Source organism: Octopus bimaculoides, chromosome 3, assembly GCF_046866305.1.
Source record: "Octopus bimaculoides isolate indiv1 chromosome 3, ASM4686630v1, whole genome shotgun sequence".
NCBI classification, from domain to species: domain Eukaryota; kingdom Metazoa; phylum Mollusca; class Cephalopoda; order Octopoda; family Octopodidae; genus Octopus; species Octopus bimaculoides.
Window position 1 is genome coordinate 63,177,875 of NC_142930.1, and position 24,764 is coordinate 63,202,638.

Here is a 24,764-nt window from a genome sequence, read left to right on the forward strand (position 1 = left end):
GATGTCAAAATAAAGACTCTCAATGAAACAAGAGTAGCAATAAATCTTAAATGTCACTCACAAGTGACTAGGACATGATGTTTTTTCTGACTGTTTTGCATTCATATGTGTGCAAGCAAATACACAGATACCACAGCTAGTGGGAGAGACAGCTCAGCAGTCTGGTACTCGCTTTCAGTTGAGAAGATTGCAGCCACATGAAATGAAATGAAATTTCTTATTCAAGGACACAATGTTTTGTAAGTGGCCAGGAATTGAACTCAGACTTTATGTTAATGAAGCCAACACATTTACTATGCCACATGTCTAGTGTTAAAATATTGGCCTCTTCATACATCTACTATGTATCCATGAACACATAGTACAAACATTATGTTTACATTTTTTGTAAAATAGTGTTGGCTCGTAGATACATGTGTTAATAGTACATTATAACAGAATGGAATAATGTTGACACACTAGTAATTTCATGTCCAAACTAACAGCCAAAAATATGGCACATACGAAAATTGGTCTTTCCAGTTTGTTTTAACCCCTAATATTAGTGAGTTTATAAACAATATGTTCATCATCAACGTTTAACATCTATGTTCAATGCTGTCATGGGTTGAATGGTTTGACAGGTCCCGATAAGTCTAAGGACTGCACCAGGCTCCAATGTCTGCTTTGCTATGATTTCTAAAGCTGGATGCCCTTCCTAATGCCAACCACATTACAGTGTGCTTTTTTCAAGCTACCTGCACTGTAGAGGCTGCCATGCAGCTTTCAAGACTAGAAACCTAAAGGGATGATAGTTGGGTGGGTCAGTTTTATGCTGTGAGATGAGGGGTGAGAGCATGAGAGAATGGGGCATGTCCAAAGCAGATTCTTATAGAAGAGCTGCATGGTTATTCACATTTAATACTGGGAAGAGAGAGAAAGGTCTGTAGGAGCTGCAAAGAGACTGATAGATGAGGTGTCCAGTGGCCCACAAGATTTAACTAGGTGGGTGGATGGTGCTACTGTAAGATGATAAAGAGAGCAGAAGATGAGGGGAGGGGGAAGGCAGGCAGCCTGCAGCTGTAAAAGAAGTTGGGTAGAGTAGAAAGATAATGACTGATGAGTCATGAATTGGGGAGGATAGAGGGATGCAGGAGAGAGTAGGTCGAGGGAAGGGCAGCAGGTTAGTAAGTAATAATACAGTTGACAGAGAGAGAGAGAGAGATGACAAGATGAAATTAGGCTACAGGAGCAAGGGGAGAGAGATAAGTATAGTTCATGATTTATAGTTTGGTGCACTGAGGGAGGGGTTTGAATCAACATAATGAGTGGGTGGAGAGCATGTAATACACAGTGCTTCTAGCATTCAGTTTTGATCAGGTGAACAAGTTTTCTCAAGAACCTTATATAGCCAGACATCTCAGTATATTGTTACTTCCTCCATGAGACTCAACATCTTTAGATCAGCCCTCACTACTTTATGCATAAAGAGAGTATACTGTTACTGATGAAATTTCCAACAAGAATCAAAATGTTCATGTAGAACTGCTCCCTCTTTTTCTGCACACAAATATATCAAAGTGTTATTTACATTCATTGTAACAAATAGTATTGGCTAATAAATCTATAGATATGCACTATAGTTACATTATAGCAATGATACAAAACACTGATAACACAACCGTAATTAAATATGAAAATTACAATACCATCTTCCTCTCTGCATCCAAACACCTCTAATCACAAACAAATAAACCATCAATTTCTGAAACAATCTAATCACAACACGTTCCTCCTTGAGGCCAAAATCAAAATTCTTTACAGTAACAAACAACTTACCATTCTTCCAACAAATAAATAATGCTCTTAATTTCAAACCTATCAGATCAACTAATAACTAATTACACGCTTACAAACTGAGAACAACTAAATAAACACAACACCACCACTCATTTTCGTTGCAATCTGAGGGATCATGAGAACATCCTTTTAATGCATCATAAGACAACACACACACACACACAAATACATTCAATACACACAACATGTAAGCTGGCAAGAGATCCTCTATGTGGTTGTTCAACCTGCTTGAAGTAGTAGCAAATACTTAAAATCTTTTAAATACGATCATTAATTTCTTTTAATTAAACCTGTGGCATTATGTAGAGAAAAGGAGGTAAGAAGTTGTGATACATAAAACTTTCTCAATAACATTTGTAGGGTAACTGAAATTAGTAGTTTTCAAGGAGGAACTAAAACTAGTTCATAGACTCAGACAACAAACAAGTTACCTTTTCCCCCTGCAGCAGTTACTCCTTGAAGTCAACTATTTGTTCATTGAATTTTTTATAACGAATTCTGAATTTTTGTTTCATTGGGAATTATTTTGGAGTAATAATCTAGAGCTCTTAAATCATAATCTTAATGTCTAAATTAGTAAGTGCTCAAAAATTGTTCAACAGATATTTGTCTCTTGGAGTCATAGGCAAGAAAGAATATCAAAACTTAAAACTTCTTTATTTATAAGATGGCACATTTCAAATTATAAATATGCCATCTGGAAGAAAGGTTTTTTTGACAATCATTAAATGCTATCTTTTCACTATTACCATGACTACAAGGAACTACTATTCCCAACTCAGCAACTACAAACCATTCTTGCTGAAAATTACCTGCTGCACTTAACTTTCTTTTTAACTTCCTTGTTTTTCTTTCTCCAAGCAAACATTTCAAGCAATGCTTTTTTTTTTCTTCTTCTCAAGAATTACTTCACTGTGGAATGCCAGTGTTGTTCATGGGTTCTTGTGATACTTAAGTGTTACATTAATCAGGTTAATGTCTATTATAACACAAGAGCCTTTGAAGACTAAGAATAATTCTTCTCATTTCTTAGACAACCTGATAAAATAAAAACATACTAAAATGGTTAGGCTTGTGCAAAGCATGCGACTTTGTCAAATACCTTTCTTTTTGAATTAATAATTGTAAATTTACTCTATTATTTGATCTAATAAAACCCAATGACTTTATTCCAATATTTGATATCCACATATAAAGATTTTTTTTAAAGAGAACACAAGGTTAATTTTCTATCATGTGTTAGAGGTGAATCTACTCTTAATATACTAATATTTTATCTGTCCTGATGTGAAGGTCAAATTGACTCTGAAGACAAACTAAATACTATAATATACCCAGTTATTAGACAACTAAGGTAATAATAATTTGTATATTTTTCAATAAAATCAAATGCAAAGAAAGTTTGCCTAGCATCAACATAATTATCTGCAAAGGATTGATTCAGAGAAATGTGAATTGGAGAAGTACAAAGAAGGGCACCATTAATTAAAACATAAATAAATAAATAAAAAATAAAAGAAAGCAAAATGAAGATATGGTTGTTTTAACTTTTCTGAACTTGCCCATCACTTTGCCACCAATCTACCTGCCTTTTATTAATAAAAGATGTAGATCTCTATAAAGTGATGTCCTGATTGCAGGAGGAGAAGAAAAAAAGCAATATGGTAACAATTATCTGCGATTAGATGTTGCAGTTGATAGGTCATAAATGTATAGAAGAAAAATAAGAGGTAACTGAGCCCTGAGGTATCCCAAGTTGATAGAGGAAGGTTGTGGACAGCATGATTAACACATGTTGCAAAGAAGGGTGGTGATAAGAAGTTTCAGAGATTCAAACTATTAGGAGTGAGTGGGCAGACAATTTTGTCAGAATGTTTTATAGACAAACTTGTGTTTCACGTGCTTATGATCTACTATTCCAGCTAGACCATTATCCTATCATCTTCAAGTGTTCAGTTAACCATTTTACCACAGTTCTGTCAGACAATTATTAGTAAGTGTCAGCAATGGCAACTATGTACTGTGCAGAAGCCTGTGTAGTGTCAGTATATAGTATTATCTGGCATACAATTGGCAGAAGTATTACCAAATGATTTATGTGAATGGGTAAAGGGAAAATGGCACAATGGTTGTCATAGATTATTTTGGTGTGAAATCACATCAAATTACCTTAAAGGTGCAGCTGATGACATTTGAAAATCAGGTGACAATTGAATAATTGCTTAACTACTTCATCTAATTGTTTTTCCAGATTGAACACTAGCATGTAGCTTCCTTCATTAACTCAGTTTTTTTCAATTTGCATGCTTCATGCAAACCACTGATCAGTATGGTCATCACTTATGACTAAACTGCTTTCATAACTCATTTGTATTCAAGTTTTCACTTAAATTTATGTTATCCATCCAACATAAAATATCTACATTGCTACAGAGCCTCCACATTTATCTTCTCAGTGAAAATGCTAAACAATATGAAACTTCTTATATATACACATAGCACTGCTTACATGCATCTCATATTTGTCTTTTATAGTTACATCTTTCCATTTTTTCTTCTGTAATAAGTTCCCACATTGAAAATTGTCACTAAGTAACAAAATGTATCAACTACTTCCTACAAACCTGGTGAGTAGTCTATGATTCTAAGTTTATGGATGCCAATGCCACTAGTTATACTACTATTATGGGTTCTAGATGTTCTTGCTACTAAACTGCTTATTTTTCCACATTTCAAACTTCTTTACTGCTTTTTAATTAACTCTCAATGAGAATTGAGAATCATGCTCAGTCATTCAATAGTTTAAAAGCATTGGTGGATATAACTTCTCAATGAACCAGACCCTAATTTCACCTCTGCTTCATTTTCACATGAAATATTTTCAGAGTCTATTCATCACCGTGTAGAGTTAATACTGCACACTACACTAAAACATGCCATGCTCTGTAGTAAAAAAACAAAACCCCAAAAAACCCAGAAAAGTTATATTTTTAAAGTCATACTACTTTTATTTTTTCATGATGGGATAATTTTGTAAATATGGATATTTACAGATTCTGGAGGAAGTGTATATTACAATCAAATGCCCCATAGAATTGTTAATCACAAAACCTTTTATACCACCTTTTTTTCCAGTTAGGCAAGAAAGAACAAGTAGGATAAGGTTAAGAAAAGGAGTGGCTGTGTGGTAAGTAGCTTGCTTACAAACCATATGGTTCCGGGTTCAGTCCCACTGCGTGGCAGCTTGGGCAAGTGTCTTCTACTATAGCCTTGGGCCGCCCAAAGCCTTGTGAGTGGATTTGGTAGACGGAAACTGAAAGAAGCCCGTCATATATATGTATATACATATGTGTGTGTATGTTTGCGTGTCTGTGTTTGTCCCCCAACATCGCTTGACAACCGATGCTAGTGTGTTTACGTCCCCGTAACTTAACGGTTTGGCAAAAGACACCGATAGAATAAGTACTAGGCTAACAAAGAATAAGTCCTGGGGTCGATTTGCTCGACTAAAGGCGGTGCTCCAGCATGGCCGCAGTCAAATGACTGAAACAAGTAAAAGAGTATATAATTTCCTCATACCTATCCACATATAAACTAATCTCAGTAAGGGAAAGGCATTGGAACAATTTTTTAACAGCTAAACAAACTAGGAATTAATGAACTTTGTCAAACCATAAATAATTAAATTCATCACCATGGTGACAAATTCTCAATTGTTTTCTTTATGTTGTTAGTTAAACATGCTAACTTTTGCAATATCACTGCCCTCAATAGCAATAATTTTCTTGCTGAATATAAAACAAAATGAACATTAAGCAGACTCGAGTTATTTCAAGATGAAGGGAGTATATCATTAAAAAAAAAAAAAAAAAAAAAGAAGCTCTATTACTGAAAAGGAATAATTCATGCTAAAATTAGTAAATGCATATACTTAACAAAATAGATTTCATTGTTATTTATTAGGGGTGTGAATGGAACAACTAAAACATTGTAGAAAGAATGACAAACTTCAATATTACCTTCTAACAAAATATAAATAAGTATATCTTTTATAGTTTCAGCTTAGAGCTGCGGCCATGCTGATGCACCGCCCCCCAAAAAAATCATTACTAAACAATTGGGATATTAAGCATTAATGTTTCAACAAACTAAGAGAATACAGACAAAAAAAAAAAAAAAAAAAAATCAAATATATTTCCATATACCATCAAACCATAAACTCTCTGTATAAATAGGTAATTAATATCAGATTACAAACTTGTGAAGTCATATTTGTTCTTTGATTTCAAAACATGTCTGGAAACATGTGAGGAGCCTCATGTCAACTGTGTAAAACAATGCATAAAAGATAACATGGAATCATGTTATTCCTTTATTCCTTCTTTCTACAACGATTAGGAGAAAGATGAAAACAGTGCGTTCAACAAATTGTCTATGAAAAACAAGTTATTCAATTAATTGTATATAAAACGTTTTTTATTCTGTTTAAAGTGTAGTTGGATTCTACCTACAATGACCAGCTTTACCGAATACCAATAAATTAGATTTGCCATATATAAGTGTTCAGGGAGAATACTAGCATATACCATAACTATTATTAATATTCCCAAAGTGAACTTTTATTCTTTTACTTGTTTGTCATTTGACTGCGGCCATGCTGGAGCACCACCTTGTGGGGGTTTTAGTTGAACAAATTGACCCCAAGGCTTATTTTTTAAGTCTAGTACTTATTCTCAGTATCTTTTGCTGAACTGCTAAGTTACAGGAATGTAAACACACCAACACCGGTTGTCAAGTGATGGGGGTACAAACAGACACAAAAATACACATATAGATATATACATATATAAATGATGGGCTTCTTTCAGTTTCCGTCTACCAAATCCATTCACGAGGCTTTGGTTAGCCTGAGGCTATTATAGAAGACACTTGCCCAAGGTGCCACGCAGTGGGACTGAACCCAGAACCATGTGGTTGGGAAGCAAGCTTCTTACCACACAGCCACACTTGTGCCTTGTGATTTATACTCCTGTAACAATTCCACCCTCATATTGCATCAATGTTTAGATATATAAATGTCATAATCTGACCTGATACCAGTTGCTTGCCAGTTTAGACTTATTCTATTATGCACAAAAAAATATTTTAAAAAATATTCTAATCGTGGTACCCCAGCATGGCCGTTCTTGAGCTGAAACTAGTAAAAAAAAAAAAAAAGTAATCATTTGCAGTAATTGATATGTGAAACTCAAACTTTTGCTTCTATTTTGAACCCTTAGCAAATAATTTACAGAAATGACTAAAACGCATACAATTCAAAATATTACTTTAGTTGGGTTATTATAAAATACTATAGATTGTCATTCTTAATACTAGAATTAACTAAAGATCTGAGTTAAGCCAACTTCCTTAAAAATGTTACAAGATAAAAAAGAACAATTGCTTTCAAATATCAACAAACAAGGATCTGTTTTGATGTAATTATATCAGTTGTCACCTTTTTTTTTCTGCACTGCCCCCACCCTTACTTACTATCCAGATTTTCACCCACCCCCACATATGACAAGAAAGTAATCTCGTATACAAATGCAATTTATCACATAACATTTAATATTAATAGCTTAGCACTCTTAAAATCAGCATTAAAGAAAATACATCTAGCAAAAATTGATGAATTTTTCAAACCAAAAACAAGTTCCTCACTGGAATGCAAAGATTTCTCTCTAGAATCCTAAACCCCAATCCTAGTCAAGTGTTGCAGCACTAGACAATACTGACAAGTCAATAAAACCATAGATACTGCTTTTTTTTAATTCCAACTTTTTATTAGATTTAAATTTATCCTCACTGTCTAAGGATTGTTTTTAAAGCAAACTATGTACACAAAAGAAAAAATGCCAATACCAACTTCAACAAAATCATCAGTAACGACATGGAATTTTGAAACTATCACCATCAATATTATTAGCATTAGGAAACTCAACAATTGTTTGAACACCAAGCTAACCCTTTTATCAAGATAGTTTGGGAAGTATATTTTCAAAGATCTTAAACTTGGAAAGCCAACTCAGTAGACTCTATTGAATCACTGACTGAATGTGCTGGTCTGGACTCGTACTCTACAAGAAAGTTAATAATTTGTGTTTTTAATTATCAGTGAATTGAAAACTTGTTTGCTAACAGAGATAAGCAAAGCAGGAGGTGAATGGCATAAAAATACAAAGCTGAAATTACTACAGCTAGCAGTAATATTGTTCAAAATAATAATTGGGAAAAACAATTTGCAATTTTATGGAGACAGCATGGGGTGTGGTAGACCCCCCACTATCAAACAAATTGCAGACTGGAATAGACCTTTATATAAATGAGAGTTTTAGTGCTATGTCTGGGATTGGCTTTGAAGGAAATTTCAGTGACTACCTAGAATAGACCAACTAAATGTAGAAAATAATAGTTTCCAGCTTGAATTTTTGCACTCTTTCAAATGGTATGTAAAATTGAAACACATCTCTATCAATGTATGGGTAGCATTAGCTTGGATTTGTTAGGGTTCAAATGATTATCTAATTAAATATTCTGAAAATATTGATGTATAATTAGAATGCTAGAAAATATTAATGTCACAGCTTTGATATTATTTGTGTCAGCTTTGACAGTATATAAAAACCTTACCATATGCTTTGAAAGTGCTAAATACCTTATGACAACAACTATTTGTTATAATAGACCATACGATAAACATTAATCATAATATATATATATATATATATATATATATATATATATATATATCATTATTATTACTTTAGCCCTAGGATATTGTTCAATACATTTTCATTTCAAAGTTTTTCATATGGATGTACTTATCTAAATTTTTTAAAAATCCAAAAATTTCATACTTGAATTAGAAATGAACAAATCAGAAATACTGGGTGAAGAGGATGTTGTATGTGAAATACCAATGTACAGTTAAGTCATTTGAGAAAGCTTTAAATTTTTCAACCAAATGAGAAGCATGTTTTATAGGTAATCATATTTGTTGATATGCCAGAAGTTCTATATCTGAAGACGTAGTTCTTTCACCATGCAGCCACCATTCACACACAGCAAGTTATATTTATAAACACTCTTTCAGATGGATTGTGTTGGAGTTTTAACATATTGGATCATTTCTAAAAACGTCACCGACAAAAACGGGAACCATATATTAGGTTTCATTCTTTCCTGGAACAGTATTCTATAAATTTTAACCTTTTTGGAAGATAACTTCATAGTTAATATATTTCCTTAGACTTCTACTGTCTCAAACCAGTAGAATCTATAAGTAGAAAACAGTCTTTAAGGATAGGTAAATTTACGTTTTTATCTGTTTTATTTAACCGAAGGATGTAGTTTCCATATTCAAATGAGATCTAAATAATTCAAGAATCATGTCAGCAGTAGTCTGACAAATTCAGAAACAATTCAATTGCCATATTACATTATTATGATCCATATTTTAATTAAAATTCGAATCAGGACAGTGTTATCTAGATAAAAAAATATATCATATTTTAATATATTTGTCACACACGTCTTTAGTTACATTTCTGTAATGTAATTTAATTCTGTTATAGAAGATATAATCAATTTTACCTGAAATCACGATACTTGCCAGTCCACCCTTGTGTGTGTGCGATAGAAAGGGGGTGTATTAGTGCTTCTGTCCGACTCTGCGACACATTGGATTATGAAAATATTTTCTATTTGCTTCTTACCCACATTTTGTTTAAGTATTAAATGTTACCTTCTACACTAACTAATAAGAGACAATCTTTTAACATTTATTTTCACCTTATTGCTTTCCAGTTCAAAGAGCTTACATAAATATACACAATCTTTATACAATAAAGATTCTATTCATTCTAACTCCAATAATTTTCAACCACTCCTTGTCCATACACACAAGCTTCATTAATTCTATTGATATCCTCTACGTCTGCACACTTCGTAATTTTATATAATCAGCGACTAAGGTTAAAATCCGTATAATCATAAAAGATTTCAGTCAACATGATTTTCAAGTAGAAATATGATAAAAGAAAAAATGATAATTCCGTTGTAATGTATGGAAATATTTTCGAAGCTGAAAAATATTTCTTCAGCGACTTTCAATTAAAATTGAAAAACAAATCACGAGTTTCTTCAAGACCCTTGTTATACTGCATTAAAGACAAAACGCCAATTAGAAATACAATAAATAGATTGTATTTAACAAGAAAATAACTTGAATGTCGGTGTACACCTATACGCAGCAACAGATAACGTATAGTAAATAAAAAGAACATTAGTGTAAAACAAAAACAGCACAAATTTAATCGAATTGACAAATTAAATTATTACCAAGCTCTTTCAATGAAGGTTTTTCGCAAATGTTGGCCTGATAAACGAGAGGAGATAATAATTCAGATTAAAAGGTAGTAGAATATTAGGTGTAGCAAGATTTAAAATGTTTTGCTGTAATCCTCGACTAAATACGGTTTACTGGAAAGCTGTAAGAACAAGACTTGTAGAATTATTGCGTAAAGCGACCCTCCCTAATTCGAACGTAAGCTTAAACAGACCAAAGAGAGAAAGAGAATCGTGAATTCCGAGCTAGAATATACTATATAGCGCAGATAATAATGATGGTAATTACAGGCCTACCTTTATCAATTTAGTCTAAAGTTAAATTATTAGCAGCTTTCTTCAGCTGATCAGTCATAAAAATATCTTAACATATAAGATGAGGTTGAAGATGTGTCTACTGTAGTAAGCTGACGTGTAGAAAGCGGGTTTCACCAACAAAAGATAAAAAGAAAATCGCTTTACAAGGTTGATGAAGGAACAGGTTTTTTTTTCCTTCAACATTTCGTAAAAGCTTACCAAATAGTTAAAGCAATGGTTACTACAGCCAAATTAGAAATTTATACTACATATAATTATCGTTCTTTTCCGGGTGGAAGAAAGTATGTGGATCTCTTGTAGACAAAGAAACTACGATTCCACCATAAATCAAATTAATAAAACAACAACAAAAACCGATTATTATTAAGATATAACACTGAACTGTTACATGACCCATGGGTTACATTTATTAATTATTATTATTATTAAATTTTCTTTTTTCTTTTGCTCTCAAGAGTAAAGTTATCTCCGAAATATTTTCTAAACACCAAAGATAAAAAATATTAAACATCGAAGACCGATTATGTTGTTGTAAACATATTTAGAGAGCAACTGTGGCTGGCATGAACATAAAACTAGACACTGGCACATCAGGAGATGGAAATGGTAGGGCTGTTATTTCTCTTAGTCGACACAATTCAATCTCAATAGAGAGACGATCGATGTTGGGATTAAGATAAGCGTTTAGTGAAAATTAAAGATGACCTTGACGTGCGTAGTAATCAAAACTTCAAACAGGAAAAGGTTTACTGAATTCGAGGGATATAATGGGCGTGTCTATCTGGAAGATTGCAATGTCTCAATGTTAAAAACAGCGACGAAATGTAGTCTATAAAGATAGAGGCATAGTTATATACACGCATGTGTGTGTATCCGAATCGCTATTCAGATTAATCTGTACAGCTTAATTAGAAATCAAGTCAAATATGTTGCTAAATATGACCAGTATTCTTGCCGAAGCCCCCCACAAAAAACTAATTAAATGCAATATGTGGGAACTGGAAGCACCGACTGCTATAGTGACATGAAAAACACACACACATTTATATATATATATATATATATATATGTATGTATGAGCAAATGAGGGGAGATCATGAAACATAATATTAAGTCTGATATCGATGATTTAGAAGATATACACAAGAGAGGGGCGATAACAAAAAAAATAAAGCATCTACACTATATTAATTGAAGGTATATAAGAAAAACCTAGTTTCAATACATTTTTGTTTTATCTCGTCATAACACTAGAATGATTGTCTATTTCAATGAAAAATATACATCGGTGAATACACATAACACACGGAGAAATACATGCACAGAATAATTCTACACTGAATGGGACGGTAAGACGCAAACCGACAGGTGTCAGATTAAGAAATCAATCATATACAGTAATAATTCTGAAAGGTGGCACCAACCTTTTGAGTTGATGTGATCTAATAAAGTATACAGCAATAGTCTAGTCGTAAGCAACGTCCCTGACAGTTTATTTCAGCTCCACTAAGCGTTATCGTCGCTCAGCGAGGAATGCTCCAATCTCCTATACTACAACTCATCCAATATGGCTACCTAAAGATCGAATAGTTACTTACTCTCGCTTCCGAAAGAGTAAACTACGGGAAATCCAGGCTTGTATACTCTCTATGTCGTTTGTCTTCTGTATCCTAGATGGTTGCGCAAGATCTTTAGTCCAGTTCCAAAATAATGAAGTATCTCGCCAACATGTAAAAAAAACAAAGACTGTAACGTTGTCTGAGTGTGTGGCTAGGTATATATAGTTATATATGTGTGCGTGCGTGTGTTAATAATAATCAGTGTCAAAATTGGTTCGGTCGACCCGTGGCAAATAATCGTGATGTCATTGACAGTAGTGACATCTAATAAACAAAGAGAACCAAGGGGGAATAACTGGCTTTCCAAGTGATCGCCACCAATTTATACAACATTCTTCTAAAAGCAACTTGTGTGGGCCGAGCAAGTATAATCTTCTTATCTTCTCTATTATATTTTTACAATGAATGAAATTTATTTAAAAAAAATTTAAGTATTGCTATGGTGTTTTTGAAGAGATTAACAATGTACTACTTGGAATCCGAAAGTGAAAAACCGGAAGAGACAACAATAAAATTGAAAAGAACTGAAAAATTGATAACACTCACACATATATATACACGCGCCTGCGCATACACTTCTACACTCAGCTATGTACATATACAGACTTGTATGTAAAAGCAAGGTAACATACATGCGTATAATGCAAACAAAATTATGCAACGCCACACACATTTATTTCTCTGGTCTTTGTCATATGTGCACTTGATAAGCAAACATACACTACCTTATGGTTCATAAGTTCGCTTTGTAATCACAAGGTTTCTGATTCGATTCCACTTCGGGGCATCTTAGGCAAATGTTTGTTATTTATAATAATGTGCCGATCCAAACCTTGAGGGGAATTTGCTACGTTCAAACTATATTGAAGCCTTTCAAGTGAACTGTACCTGTAATTAAAAGACCCAACCTTGTTGCACATTATATCGCGCTGATTCTGCTTGAGAATTTATAGTACCTGTAAAATATTCAGCCACCTCGCAAACTAATTCGAATAGGAAAGTAGTTCCGTTGGTCAAACAATGAAAAGCCACTGCCGAAATTGATAGAGATCCTATTTTATTATGTACACAGCCACATGTGCAACTAAACTAATATTCAAGCTTATACAGACACACACATTCATACCTACAAACGAGTGAGACTGCGTAAGGTCACTTGGTACACAAGAAGTAGCAGTCAAATGCTGAAGTCACACCCCGACTTTTTAAGAACAAAAGGTCACACGTAAGACAATGTTCTCAATCGACAAGATTGCCCTCGATTACGAGTCTGCTCAGTAAGGACTAATCTAGAGCTAAACAACAACAAAAAACAAACACATATATAATTAGTGATGATAAGCAGGAGGTCAGTAGTAACAACATATGAGGTTGGAGAAAAAATCGAAATGGTTAGTGATATGGAATTAATTATATTGGTGGAGATGGAGAAATGAAGTAAAGGCATTGACTAGGAAGATGTAAGATACTCGTTAATACCTGTGGGCAAGGAAGAGCCTTGAATGAATATTAGGTTTTTCTCTGTGTTTACCGGTGAAGTAGAAGCACAATATAAAAAAGCTCCACACACACACAGATGATCAAAGAAATGGGTTGGTGAATTGAAATATCTGGCTATGGTTTTGGAAATTGGGTTTTATTCCAAACCTCATGAAGGTTACTGTGTAAGGGATCACAAAACCAGTGTTTCTCATGAAGTAGGAGGTAGGGGGTCTGAGAAGATTGAAAAGTGGGTTGGCAAATTAAAACCACCTTAATAAAATCAATGTGCTTTTAAATTGCTTAACTTCTCCAGCACCATAGTGAAGAAAGAATTCTCCATCCATCCATCTCTGTTCACTATTCTTTGGCGGGGCTGGGGTTGTGTGAGTAGAATCCTCAGACACTTCTTCCATAGGATTCTATCAGAATCAACTGTTATACTTTCTGGCTGGATCCCCAAGTATTACCTACAGAGACTGTGGATATTATCCAACCATCTCATTCTTGGTCTACCATTAGGTCTCCTGCTGGTTGGCTCAGATTAAAAAATCCATCTTGTGGTTCTTTCCTGCAACAGTCTAATCACATAGGTGCAAATTCTATTTTGTCCTCTTATTAATAGAGAAATGGGAAGAGGGACAAAAATATTCCTAGTATTTGAGTGGGGGTTGTGGCTGGTATTTGTCAGTTTGAGAGGACTTCTGTACAATATATGAGGTTAGTGGAGGTACAATCCAAATGGTTAGTGATATGGAATAAAACTTTTGGGCTAGTTATGAAGGAACAAATGAAACATACAAAACAAAAAAAATTCATGTGCCAGAGTATGTATTAATATGAAGGAGTGGTCAGGGAAATTTGTTTCTTTTGAAAGGAGGAGGAAGATTAAGAAAGAGAAGAGTAGTTTAGTGGGTCAGAAGTAAAGAAACAAAAGTTGAAGGTGTGTCAGATTGGTGGGTGTAGAAAGGGGAAATCTATCTTTGGAGTGGGAGTGCATTTGAGGTAAAAGTGCAGAAGTTCTATCAATGTCCTGAACTTGCTGGGGGTCTGAAATTGATTAAAAATACAGGATAACCTCATGTGAAGAAGATAGGGTTCATATCAGATTGGAAAAGAAAATCTGAGTCTTTTCTAAGTATAATAACCATCTTAGGGTGGAAGCAGGAAAAGTTGGAGTATGAGTGTGGCTTATAATGAACAAAGGTGAGTCATCACATTGAGTTCCTTACTAATAAAAATTGGAAATAGATAATTTTTCAAAGTAAAGTTTGGAAGCTTCTTAGAATAGTTTATTTTTTAATAAGTCCATGGACAGTAATACTAATCAAATGTTGTTCAGTCAAATTTACATCTATTCATTGTCACTGCTGAAAGAGATTTACACAAGGTATTTTTGGTATGTTTTTCTCATTCAATCAGCTTTTCATTGTTGATCAATTCATGTTTCTTTTCATTTGATCTGTAATAAAATTTTGTAACATCCTTGAAAATAACCAAACCAACTATGAAGCTCCTGGATGATTTCATAACCTAGTATAAACAATAGCAACACCTCTTTCAAATTACCCTACTGTCTTTAAAAAGAAGGACACATTGACAAATGCTGTAGTCTTAGATGTATTGTTTGTATAAGAGATGGGCTCGTCTTGGTTGGAATGCTTTTGATTATAGATCTGCTACATTAGGCTACTCTGAGGCTAAATATCAACTGAATGACAACAAAAGATGTCACTGGAGGAAAAAGTTTCAATGTTGTACACAATCTGAAGATGTATCTTGAATTTCCAAATCTGAAAACTTCTCACAAGGTTTGTAAAATGTAATTTTAATAAAAAAAATTAAAAAGTGGAATCCAGTTGTTTATATGCACAGTTTATCAATACAGAAATACAAAAAATTCCTCTGTTGAATCTTTGTTTCTTTAAGAATCTTCTCTATATTGGTTATTTATTATTTCACCTTTTCGGAATACATTGATATTTAATCCTTTAACATTCACATTATCCTGTTGAAAGTAATACTTATTCATTCCCATTGTTTTGGATTAATCATGCATTATCTTGTAGCTTTGAGATTTTGATGAGATAACTGTTAATTTTCAGAATGATATTGTTGGGTTGGTGTGAGAAGCCACATCTGGCCAATTTGAACATAAAACAGGTAGATTTCAGCCAGATATTGTTGGTTTAAATGCTGAAGGGTTAAATAATTCTTTACTTCATATATATATATATATATATATATAGTAAGTGACAGAGTACTTAAGATCAGACTAGTGCTTCATCATAGATTAGCTACTGTCATCTCAGCCTATGCACCTCAACCGGGGCTACCAGATGGTCTGAAAGACCAATTCTATGACACCCTCTTGCAAACTACCTCGTCGACGAGTGACAGGGACCTTCTCTTTGTGGCTGGAGACTTCAACGGTCATGTCGGACGTCGTGCTGGAGGCTTCCATGGCATACATGGAGGCTATGGCTTCGGTTCCCGCAACGAGGAGGGAACCAGACTGCTGGAGTTCTGTGATGCAACCGATCTTATGGTCTGCAATACCAACTTCAAGAAACCTGCCAGTCACCTAGTCACCTACCGCTCCGGCAGACACTCTAGCCAAATCGACTACATCCTCGCCAGAAATAGGGAAAGAGGGCGGCTTATAAATGCCAAAACCTACCCTGGCGAAGAATGTACCCCACAACATAGATTAGTAGTTAGCGACTTTAGGATCAAGGCAAAATGGGTGCCCAGAATTAGACAGGCTTGGAGGAGAAGGGTGTGGAAGCTTAAAGACCCTGCAAACGGACAGAGACTTAGAGACAAGTTACTTGAAGCATTTAACGAAATAGAAGGGGATATAGCATCATACAACGTGGAAGACAATTGGAGATTTCTGCGGGACAACCTGTTGAAAGCCACCGACCAGATTTGTGGGTGGTGTAAGGTCCCCTCCCGACCCAGAGTAACGTGGTGGTGGAACAAGGAGGTAGACAGGGCTATTAGACAAAAGAAACAGGCTTGGAAGGACTGGAAGAACGGTGGTAGCAGGGAATTGTACCAATGTGCCAGAAGGGAGGCTAGGCGACAGGTTTATTTAGCCAGAGGGGAAGCAGATAAGGAAAGGTTTGCCAATGTTCTGTGCCGTGAGGACCAAAGACTCGAGGTATTTCGTGTTGCAAGACAGTGTAGGAGAGAGAATAGTGATGTTGTAGGAGAGAAATGTGTTCGCATGGATGATGGTACGCTTGCATTAAATGAGGATGCAAAGAAAGAGGTCTGGAGATGCCACTACGATAGATTGCTTAATAAAGAGAATGAATGGGAGAAAGAGAGCCTGCCGTATGTCGACCCAATAGAGGGACCAGCCATCCGAGTTGATAGTACCAGGGTAGATAAAGCAATTAAGAGTATAAAGACCGGGAAAGCCCCCGGCCCATCAGGAATCACTGCAGAGATGCTCAAAATATCTGGCAGTGTTGGCTATAGCCTAGTCACCCGTATTACGAACCAGGTGATACACGAAGGAGTCGTACCCAATGACTGGTGTAGCAGCATCACAGTCAACTGCTACAAAGGTAAAGGTGACGCTTTAGATACAAATAATTACAGAGGCATCAAGCTGTTAGATCAGGTTATGAAAGTTACAGAGAGGGTCATAGCCCAACTAATTAGGGAGCGAATCAATTTAGATGAGATGCAGTTTGGGTTCGTGCCAGGTAAAAGCACTACTGATGCCTTATTTCTAGTGAGACAGTTGCAGGAGAAATACCTAGCTAAGGATAAACCTCTGTACCTGGCTTTCGTTGACATGGAGAAAGCCTTTGACAGGGTCCCCCGATCCCTTATCTGGTGGTCAATGAGGAAACTTGGGATAGAAGAATGGTTAGTGAGAGCTGTGCGAGCCATGTACAGAAATGCTGCCAGTAAGGTGAGGGTTGGAAATGAGTACAGCAATGAATTCCGGGTAGAGGTAGGGGTCCACCAAGGTTCTGTCCTCAGCCCCCTCTTATTTATCATAGTCCTCCAGGCAATCACAGAGGAGTTCAAGACAGGTTGCCCCTGGGAGCTCCTCTATGCTGATGACCTTGCCCTAATTGCGGAGTCACTATCAGAACTAGAGGAGAAGTTTCAGGTGTGGAAGCAAGGTCTAGAATTGAAGGGCCTTAGAGTCAACCTAGCTAAAACCAAAATCCTAATAAGTAGGAAGGTAGATAAAACACAAACCCCTTCAGGTAGATGGCCCTGCTCAGTATGTAGAAAAGGAGTAGGTAGTAACTCTATAAGATGTACCCGGTGCAAGCTATGGACACATAAGAGGTGCAGCAACATCAAAGGCAGGTTAACTAGCAAGTTAGTTTCTGTTTGTGGCAGATGTTCAGGTGCAATAAAGACTGTAAACAAACAGGAAACAACTTCTATCTCATTCCAGGGTGAAAAACTAGAGGTAGTCGATAGCTTCCGCTATCTGGGCGACCAAGTTAGTAGTGGGGGTGGGTGCGCTGAAAGTGTAGCTGCTAGAATAAGAATAGCCTGGGCAAAGTTTAGAGAGCTCTTACCCCTGCTGGCGACAAAGGGACTCTCACTCAGAGTAAAAGGCAGACTGTATGACGCATGCGTACGAACAACCATGCTACATGGCAGTGAAACATGGGCTGTAACTGCTGAGGACATACGTAAGCTCGCAAGGAATGAAGCCAGTATGCTCCGTTGGATGTGTAATGTCAATGTGAATACCCGTCAGAGTGTAAGTATCTTGAGAGAAAAGCTGAACATTAGAAGCATCAGTTGTGGCGTGCAAGGGAGACGATTGCGCTGGTATGGACATGTGGTGAGAATGGATGAGGATAGCTGCGTGAAAAAGTGCCACACCCTAACAGTTGAGGGAACCCGTGGAAGAGGTAGGCCCAGGAAGACCTGGGCTGAGGTGGTGAGGCAAGACCTTCGTACATTGGGCCTCACCGAGGCAATGACTACTGACCGAGACCTTTGGAAATGTGCTGTGCGTGAGAAGACCCGGCAAGCCAAGTAAGATCGTTGCCAGTGCCCCTGGACTGGTTCTTGTGCGGGTGGCACATGAGATGCACCATTTTGAGCGTGGCCGTTGCCAGTACCGCCTGACTGGCTCCCGTAGGATTTTCGAGCGAGATCGTTGCCAGTGCCCCTGGACTGGCTTGTGCCGGTGGCACATAAAAGACACCATTTCGAGCGTGGCCGTTTTCGTGCGGGTGACACGTAAAAGCACCCACTACACTCTCTGAGTGGTTGGCGTTAGGAAGGGCATCCAGCTGTAGAAACTCTGCCAAATCAGACTGGAGCCTGGTGTTGCCATCCGGTTTCACCAGTCCTCAGTCAAATCGTCCAACCCATGCTAGCATGGAAAGCGGACGTTAAACGATGATGATGATGATGATGATGATATATATATATATTTATATATTTACAATTTTTTAAAGATATATGTAATAATCATGTTTACATACAAATCTATAGATGATTTACCATGAAACATTTCCTATGAACTGAAATTAATAGCAGCTCTTTATTTTACTGCTAGGATAATTTTACATTCCAATCAAACATGGAAAAATTACCATGAATATATAAATGATTTCTGTTCAAATAATTTCATTTGCAGATATGTCTTGAGAACAGATTTTACTTTTCTCTCATTACAAGACAAGATTCTCTTATAAGACATCTTGAAATAAGTATCCCTATAAAATGATTAAATCCTAATAAATCTTCTTGTATGTAACTGTTTGCAGCATGATCAGATACTGACAAAAATCACAGTTTATGCAAATATAAGTGAAAAAAATATTTATTTGGAATCAGATATAAATCCTAACACAAGAAAAATATCTATATATTATGGTAACAAAAGAGTATAGAAAATGAATTATGTAAGAAACAATTTGAATATAAGCACATTTTAAAAGGATTGATTTTCCTGATGAGATATTGAAACATGGGAGAATAGCCAACCAAAACACCATGCTATGGTGATATCTTTTAAAGAATCAATCCCTGAAAAAGGTAACCTTAGACATCTGTAGAGTCATACAGGAGAGAAATATTATCACTGTGGTATCTGCAGTAAATCATTCTCTGAAAGTAGTAATTTAACTACTCACAGACATATTCACACAGGAGATAAGTGATATTAGTGGTAAACCATTCTCTACAACAATTCTCTTATCTTTTCACAAACACATTCATACAGGAAAGAAGTCATATCACTGTGATAATCTGTGGAAAATTTCTACAATAACTTAAGTATTCATAAATATATTAATATAGGAGAGAAACCATATTATGATACCATTTTCTGAAAAAAAGTAGTTTAACTCAACACAAACTCATCCATTAGAAGAGAAACTATGTTAAATCATTCTCACAAAATTCCAGTACATTTTTCATAAAAAAGAGTATGTGTATTACTTTGATATGTTTTGTATGAAAGAAATATCTTATTTCACAACAGATGTATGTATTAGTCACAACGGAGAGAAGGTATAATAGTGTGATAACAATCTCTTGTCACTCTTCTGTATAATTGCAGATGTATCTACATTGGTGAGATTAAGTTATCAGTAATATTTTTAATAAAAGCTTTTATTCAGAATACTCATATTCCATTATAGAAGTTTCCAGAGAAAAGATACTATTGATTCCTTCAATAGTGTGGGCAGATAACTGAGAAATGTATTTGTCCTAAATCTGAAATTACATTACCATACAGTTGAAATATAATACTCAAACTATAACAGAAAATATTTCATCAGATCGTATGTGATCATATATGTATATATTCTAAATCTTATATGCATCCTTTCACATGTGTATTAAATTTTCTTGTTAAATTTACATTTTATATCCTGTAATGAAAAGGATTTAGTTGTTTGTAATTTCTTTTATAGCATGAATCAACTGTAATTTGATAGTTAAACTGTATGTAAAATTGCATGTATCAATACCATCATCAACTTTTATTTGTACAAGGTATAAAATTCCATGATAAAGCATATCTTAACATAGTCTTCATCTATTGTCATCTCAGTGTAAGGCCCAAGAGTCTGAGATCTGACTTTACACTATGGTTTATGTGTGGATATTTGTTATACCTTTTAAAAAAAATATGAATTTCTCTTGAATATTATTTCTATTTGAAAATATATGAGTAACGTCATATAAATTAAATCCACTTTAGATTAACTTTAATTTCCTGTCTGGGTCTAGTAACAGGGTTATGTTATTTTATGTAATTTTGATACTATTAGCAGTTACCACTCCATCTGGAATGTTTTATATTTTTTAGAATGAATGATGTAATAATAATGTAAAACTTGTTTCTTTCTAATAATAATCTCTATTAAGTGAAATATTATCCAAAGAGAAGTGCTGATCTCTGACTGTGGAAGGAACCTGTGGTAGAGGTAGACCCAGGAAGACATGGAATGAGGTGGTGAAGCATGATCTTCGAACTTTGAGCCTCACAGAGGCAATGACTAGTGACCGAGACTGTTAGCAATGTGCTGTGCTTGAGAGGACCCATCAAGTCAAGTGTACCTATGCTGATGGCATGTAAAGAACATCTTTCAAGCACTGGGCCTCGGCAAAGTGGTTGAGTTCCTTTTGAGTGTTGGGCTTTACAGAGGCACCTTTGGCATTATGACATGCTTGAGAAGACCCATCAAGCCGAACAAAATGAGTCATGGCAGATACCAGTGTTATGTAATTGGCACCTATTACACTCCTGGAGTGGTTGGCATTTGGAAGGGCATCCAGCCGCAGAAAACCATACCAAATCAAACTGGAGTCTGGTGCAGCCTTCCAGCATGCCAGCCCAGTCAAACTGTCCAACCCACGTCAGCATGGACAACAGACGGTTAAAAAGTTTGCCCCACAACCATGTGATATTTTTTAGTTCATTCTTGCAATGTGATACTGTAGGTGTCTTCTACAATGGTATTGGTGTGACCAAGTGAGAGGAATTGGTAGACAGAAACTTGGAAGTTATTGGTTAAAAAGTTGACTAAAATAGGTTAATATGAGAAGTACTCCAGCAGGTGGTATCAAGTTTCTCCATTGTTTTGCTAATAATGTATGTCCTTTTACTTGTTTCAGTCATTTGACTGTAGCCATGCTGGAGCACTGCCTCGAAGGATTTTAGTTGAACAAATTGACCCCCAAGGCTTTTTTTTTAAAGACTAGTACTTATACTATTGGTTTCTTTTGCTGAACCACTATGCTATGGTGATGTAAACATGCCAACACTAGTTGTCCAGAGGTGATGGGAACAAACACGGACACAAAAACACACACACACATTATATATATATATATGACGTTCTTTTCAGTTTCTGTCTGCAAAATCCACTAACAAAAACCTTTTTTGTCAGCTTGAGGTTATAGTAGAAGACACTTGCCAAAGTTACTATGCAGTGGGACTGCACCTGGAACCATGTGGTTGGGAAGCAAGCTTCTTACCATACAGTTACGCCTATATAAATTTTGACTGCAAAAATATCCAGATGTGTTTTAATGCTAGAAATCTTCATTGGACACTGTCACTCTTATCTGCAACACTCGCTCTTGTTGTTGACAGAGCTACATACAATTGTCTATGTGGAAATGGATTAATTGTTGGGGAATTGAACTATTTTATTCAGTAACCGATATTGGGATGTAGTGAGTGTCTTTTCAAATGTTGGTCTAAATGGAAGTTATAATCTGCAAAAGTGAAAAGCAGAGTTGTGTCAGGTCTCATCTGAAAACAAACAATTAGATGAGCCTTTTGTTTATAGACATGAAAAGTTAAAATTTTCACTAATGCTATATCAAGACAGTGGAGGCGCAATGGCCCAGTGGTTAGGGCAGCGGACTCGCGGTTTCGATTCCCAGACTGGGCGTTGTGAGTGTTTATTGAGTGAAAAACACCTAAAGCTCCATGAGGCTCTGGCAGGGGATGGTGGCGAACCCTGCTATACTCTTTCACCACAACTTTCTCTAACTCTTACTTCCTGTTTCTGCTGTGCCTGTAATTCAAAGGGTCAGCCTTGTCACACTGTGTCACGCTGAATATCCCCAAGAACTAAGTTAAGGGTACACGTGTCTGTGGAGTGCTCAGCCACTGGCACGTTAATTTCACGAGCAGGCTGTTCCGTTGATTGGATCAACTGGAACCCTCGACGTCATAAGCGACGGAGTGCCAACAACAATATCAAGACAAATTTGAAATTTTATTCTTAACCATCCAATTTATTGTGAAATTTCTTGAGAAATATTAATTCTGATTACTCCAAAAGTAACAGTGATAGTTTGAGCTTTAGTTGCTGCATCTGTTAGACCCCCACAAAATTTCAACTTAAATGTGAAAAATTCCATAATTTCTACCATGAACAGGCATGTCAGAAATATCTACATTTTGTCCATTTTCATCCAATTCAATAATTGTCAAATACCTTGAGAAACATTCAAAACGTTTTATTCCAACAAACTCAGATATTTCACTAATAGGTTCTACATTTGTTAGATTTGACTTGAAGACTTAAAATTTTCACTAGGTAAGAAGCTTGCTTCCCAACCATATGATTCTAGGTTCAGTCCCTCTGTGTGGCACCTTGGGCAAGTGTCTACTTTAGCCTCGGGCCGTCCAAAGCCTTGTGAGTGAATTTGATTTGGTAGATGGAAACTGAAAATAGCCCATTGTATGTATGTGTGTGTGTGTGTATATATATATATATATATATATATATATATATATGTGTGTGGGTGTGTATATATATGTGTGTGTGTGTGTGTGTATATATATATATATTTATCTGTGTGTCTCTTTGTGCCTGTGTTTTTCCTCCCACCATCACTTGACAACTGATGTTGGTGTGTTTACATCTCTGTAACTTAGCAGTTTAGCAAAAGAGACTGATAGAATAAGTACTTGGCTTACAAAGAATAAGTCCTGGGTCGATTTCTTCGACTAAAAGACCCTTAAAGGTTGTGCTCCAGCATGACTGCAGTCAAATGACTGAAACAAGTGAAAGCATATCATACTTAATAGAAATTTGTAATTTTATCTCATTATAATTTAGTTTCGATTTTGTTCAAAAGTACTGACTTAACAGATGTTTCCAACTAAATTACCCAATTTGCAGCCACTTCTTACCCAGACATTCGAGGGCCATCACTGAGTATAATTACAAACAGTAGACAAAAATATTGGCCATCATAGTCCATAGCACTTCATAAACACCACATGGTGTGATACTTTCTCCAGAATAGTTTGAAAGCTTCTGTGTTGTGAGTTTGAGTTTAGCTTCTCAGGTTCATTCCACAGGCTAGCAAACGTAGTGTAGCTGATCAGTAAAAAGATGCTCCCGTGTTAACTTCCATTTCAATATAGTAGCCCCAAAATATCATTAACCCTTATAGCATTTAAACTGGCCATATCTGGCTCAGATATTCTACCTGTTTTATGTTAAATCTAGCCAGATCTAGCCTCTCACACCTACCCTACAATATAATTCTAAAAAGTAAGCAATCACATCATCAAAATCTCAAAACTATGACATAATTTATGATTAATTTTAGACAATGTGAATAAATAAGCATTACATTTGACAGAGTAATCTGAATGCTAAAGGGTTAAGAGATATGTTTGACAATATCCCTTGAGGGTCAACAATTTATCTTGAATAAAAGTTCAAGCAATAACTTATTCTTATTGCAAACAGTAATAAGAGTAGCAGTTTGCAACTGATCTGGTTTGATTCACTCATTTCTCCAATGCCAACTTTGTGAGTTTAACCAATGATTTTGATGACAAAATGATCAAATTAACCCAAATATAATATTAATTAGTTTTGACAGAGTTCTTTGTCAAATTTACTATTAGATTTTTAAAAAACAATGTTGATATGTATAATAAAAGGGGAAAAAATGTTTATTCAATCTAAAATAGAATATGTAATTTTGAACAATTTTGTATTTAAGTGTTTTTCAAAATAGTAATTTAAGTTAAATTACTAAATCATGCTAAAATAAAAGGTAATGATATTCATAATTTCATGAATGAAAAGAAAATTGAGTTTACAAAAACATAAAAATATAAATATTGGG

The 24,764-nt window shown here is 35.5% G+C and overlaps 1 protein-coding gene across 39 annotated transcripts in view; it reads right to left on the reverse strand.

Moving 5' to 3' along the window:
* Positions 1-13,310, reverse strand: part of LOC106879213 (AP-1 complex subunit gamma-1) — a 139,068-nt gene extending 125,758 nt beyond the window's left edge. For 13 of the 39 annotated variants that reach the window (XM_089349084.1, XM_052966420.2, XM_089349082.1 and 10 more), the window contains exon 1: positions 12,144-12,437. Coding sequence is in view for 5 of the 39 variants with exons in the window: in XM_089349057.1 (XP_089205183.1) it covers positions 12,890-12,901 (12 nt within the window). In the remaining 34 variants the exon portion in view is untranslated. Of the gene's footprint in view, positions 1-9,474; positions 9,916-10,221; positions 10,259-10,524; positions 10,868-11,969; positions 12,438-12,889 lie in introns of those variants that run through there. The other 26 variants (XM_089349085.1, XM_052966419.2, XM_089349081.1 and 23 more) reach the window with 12 other exon arrangements.
* Between the last annotated feature and the right edge of the window lie 11,454 nt (positions 13,311-24,764).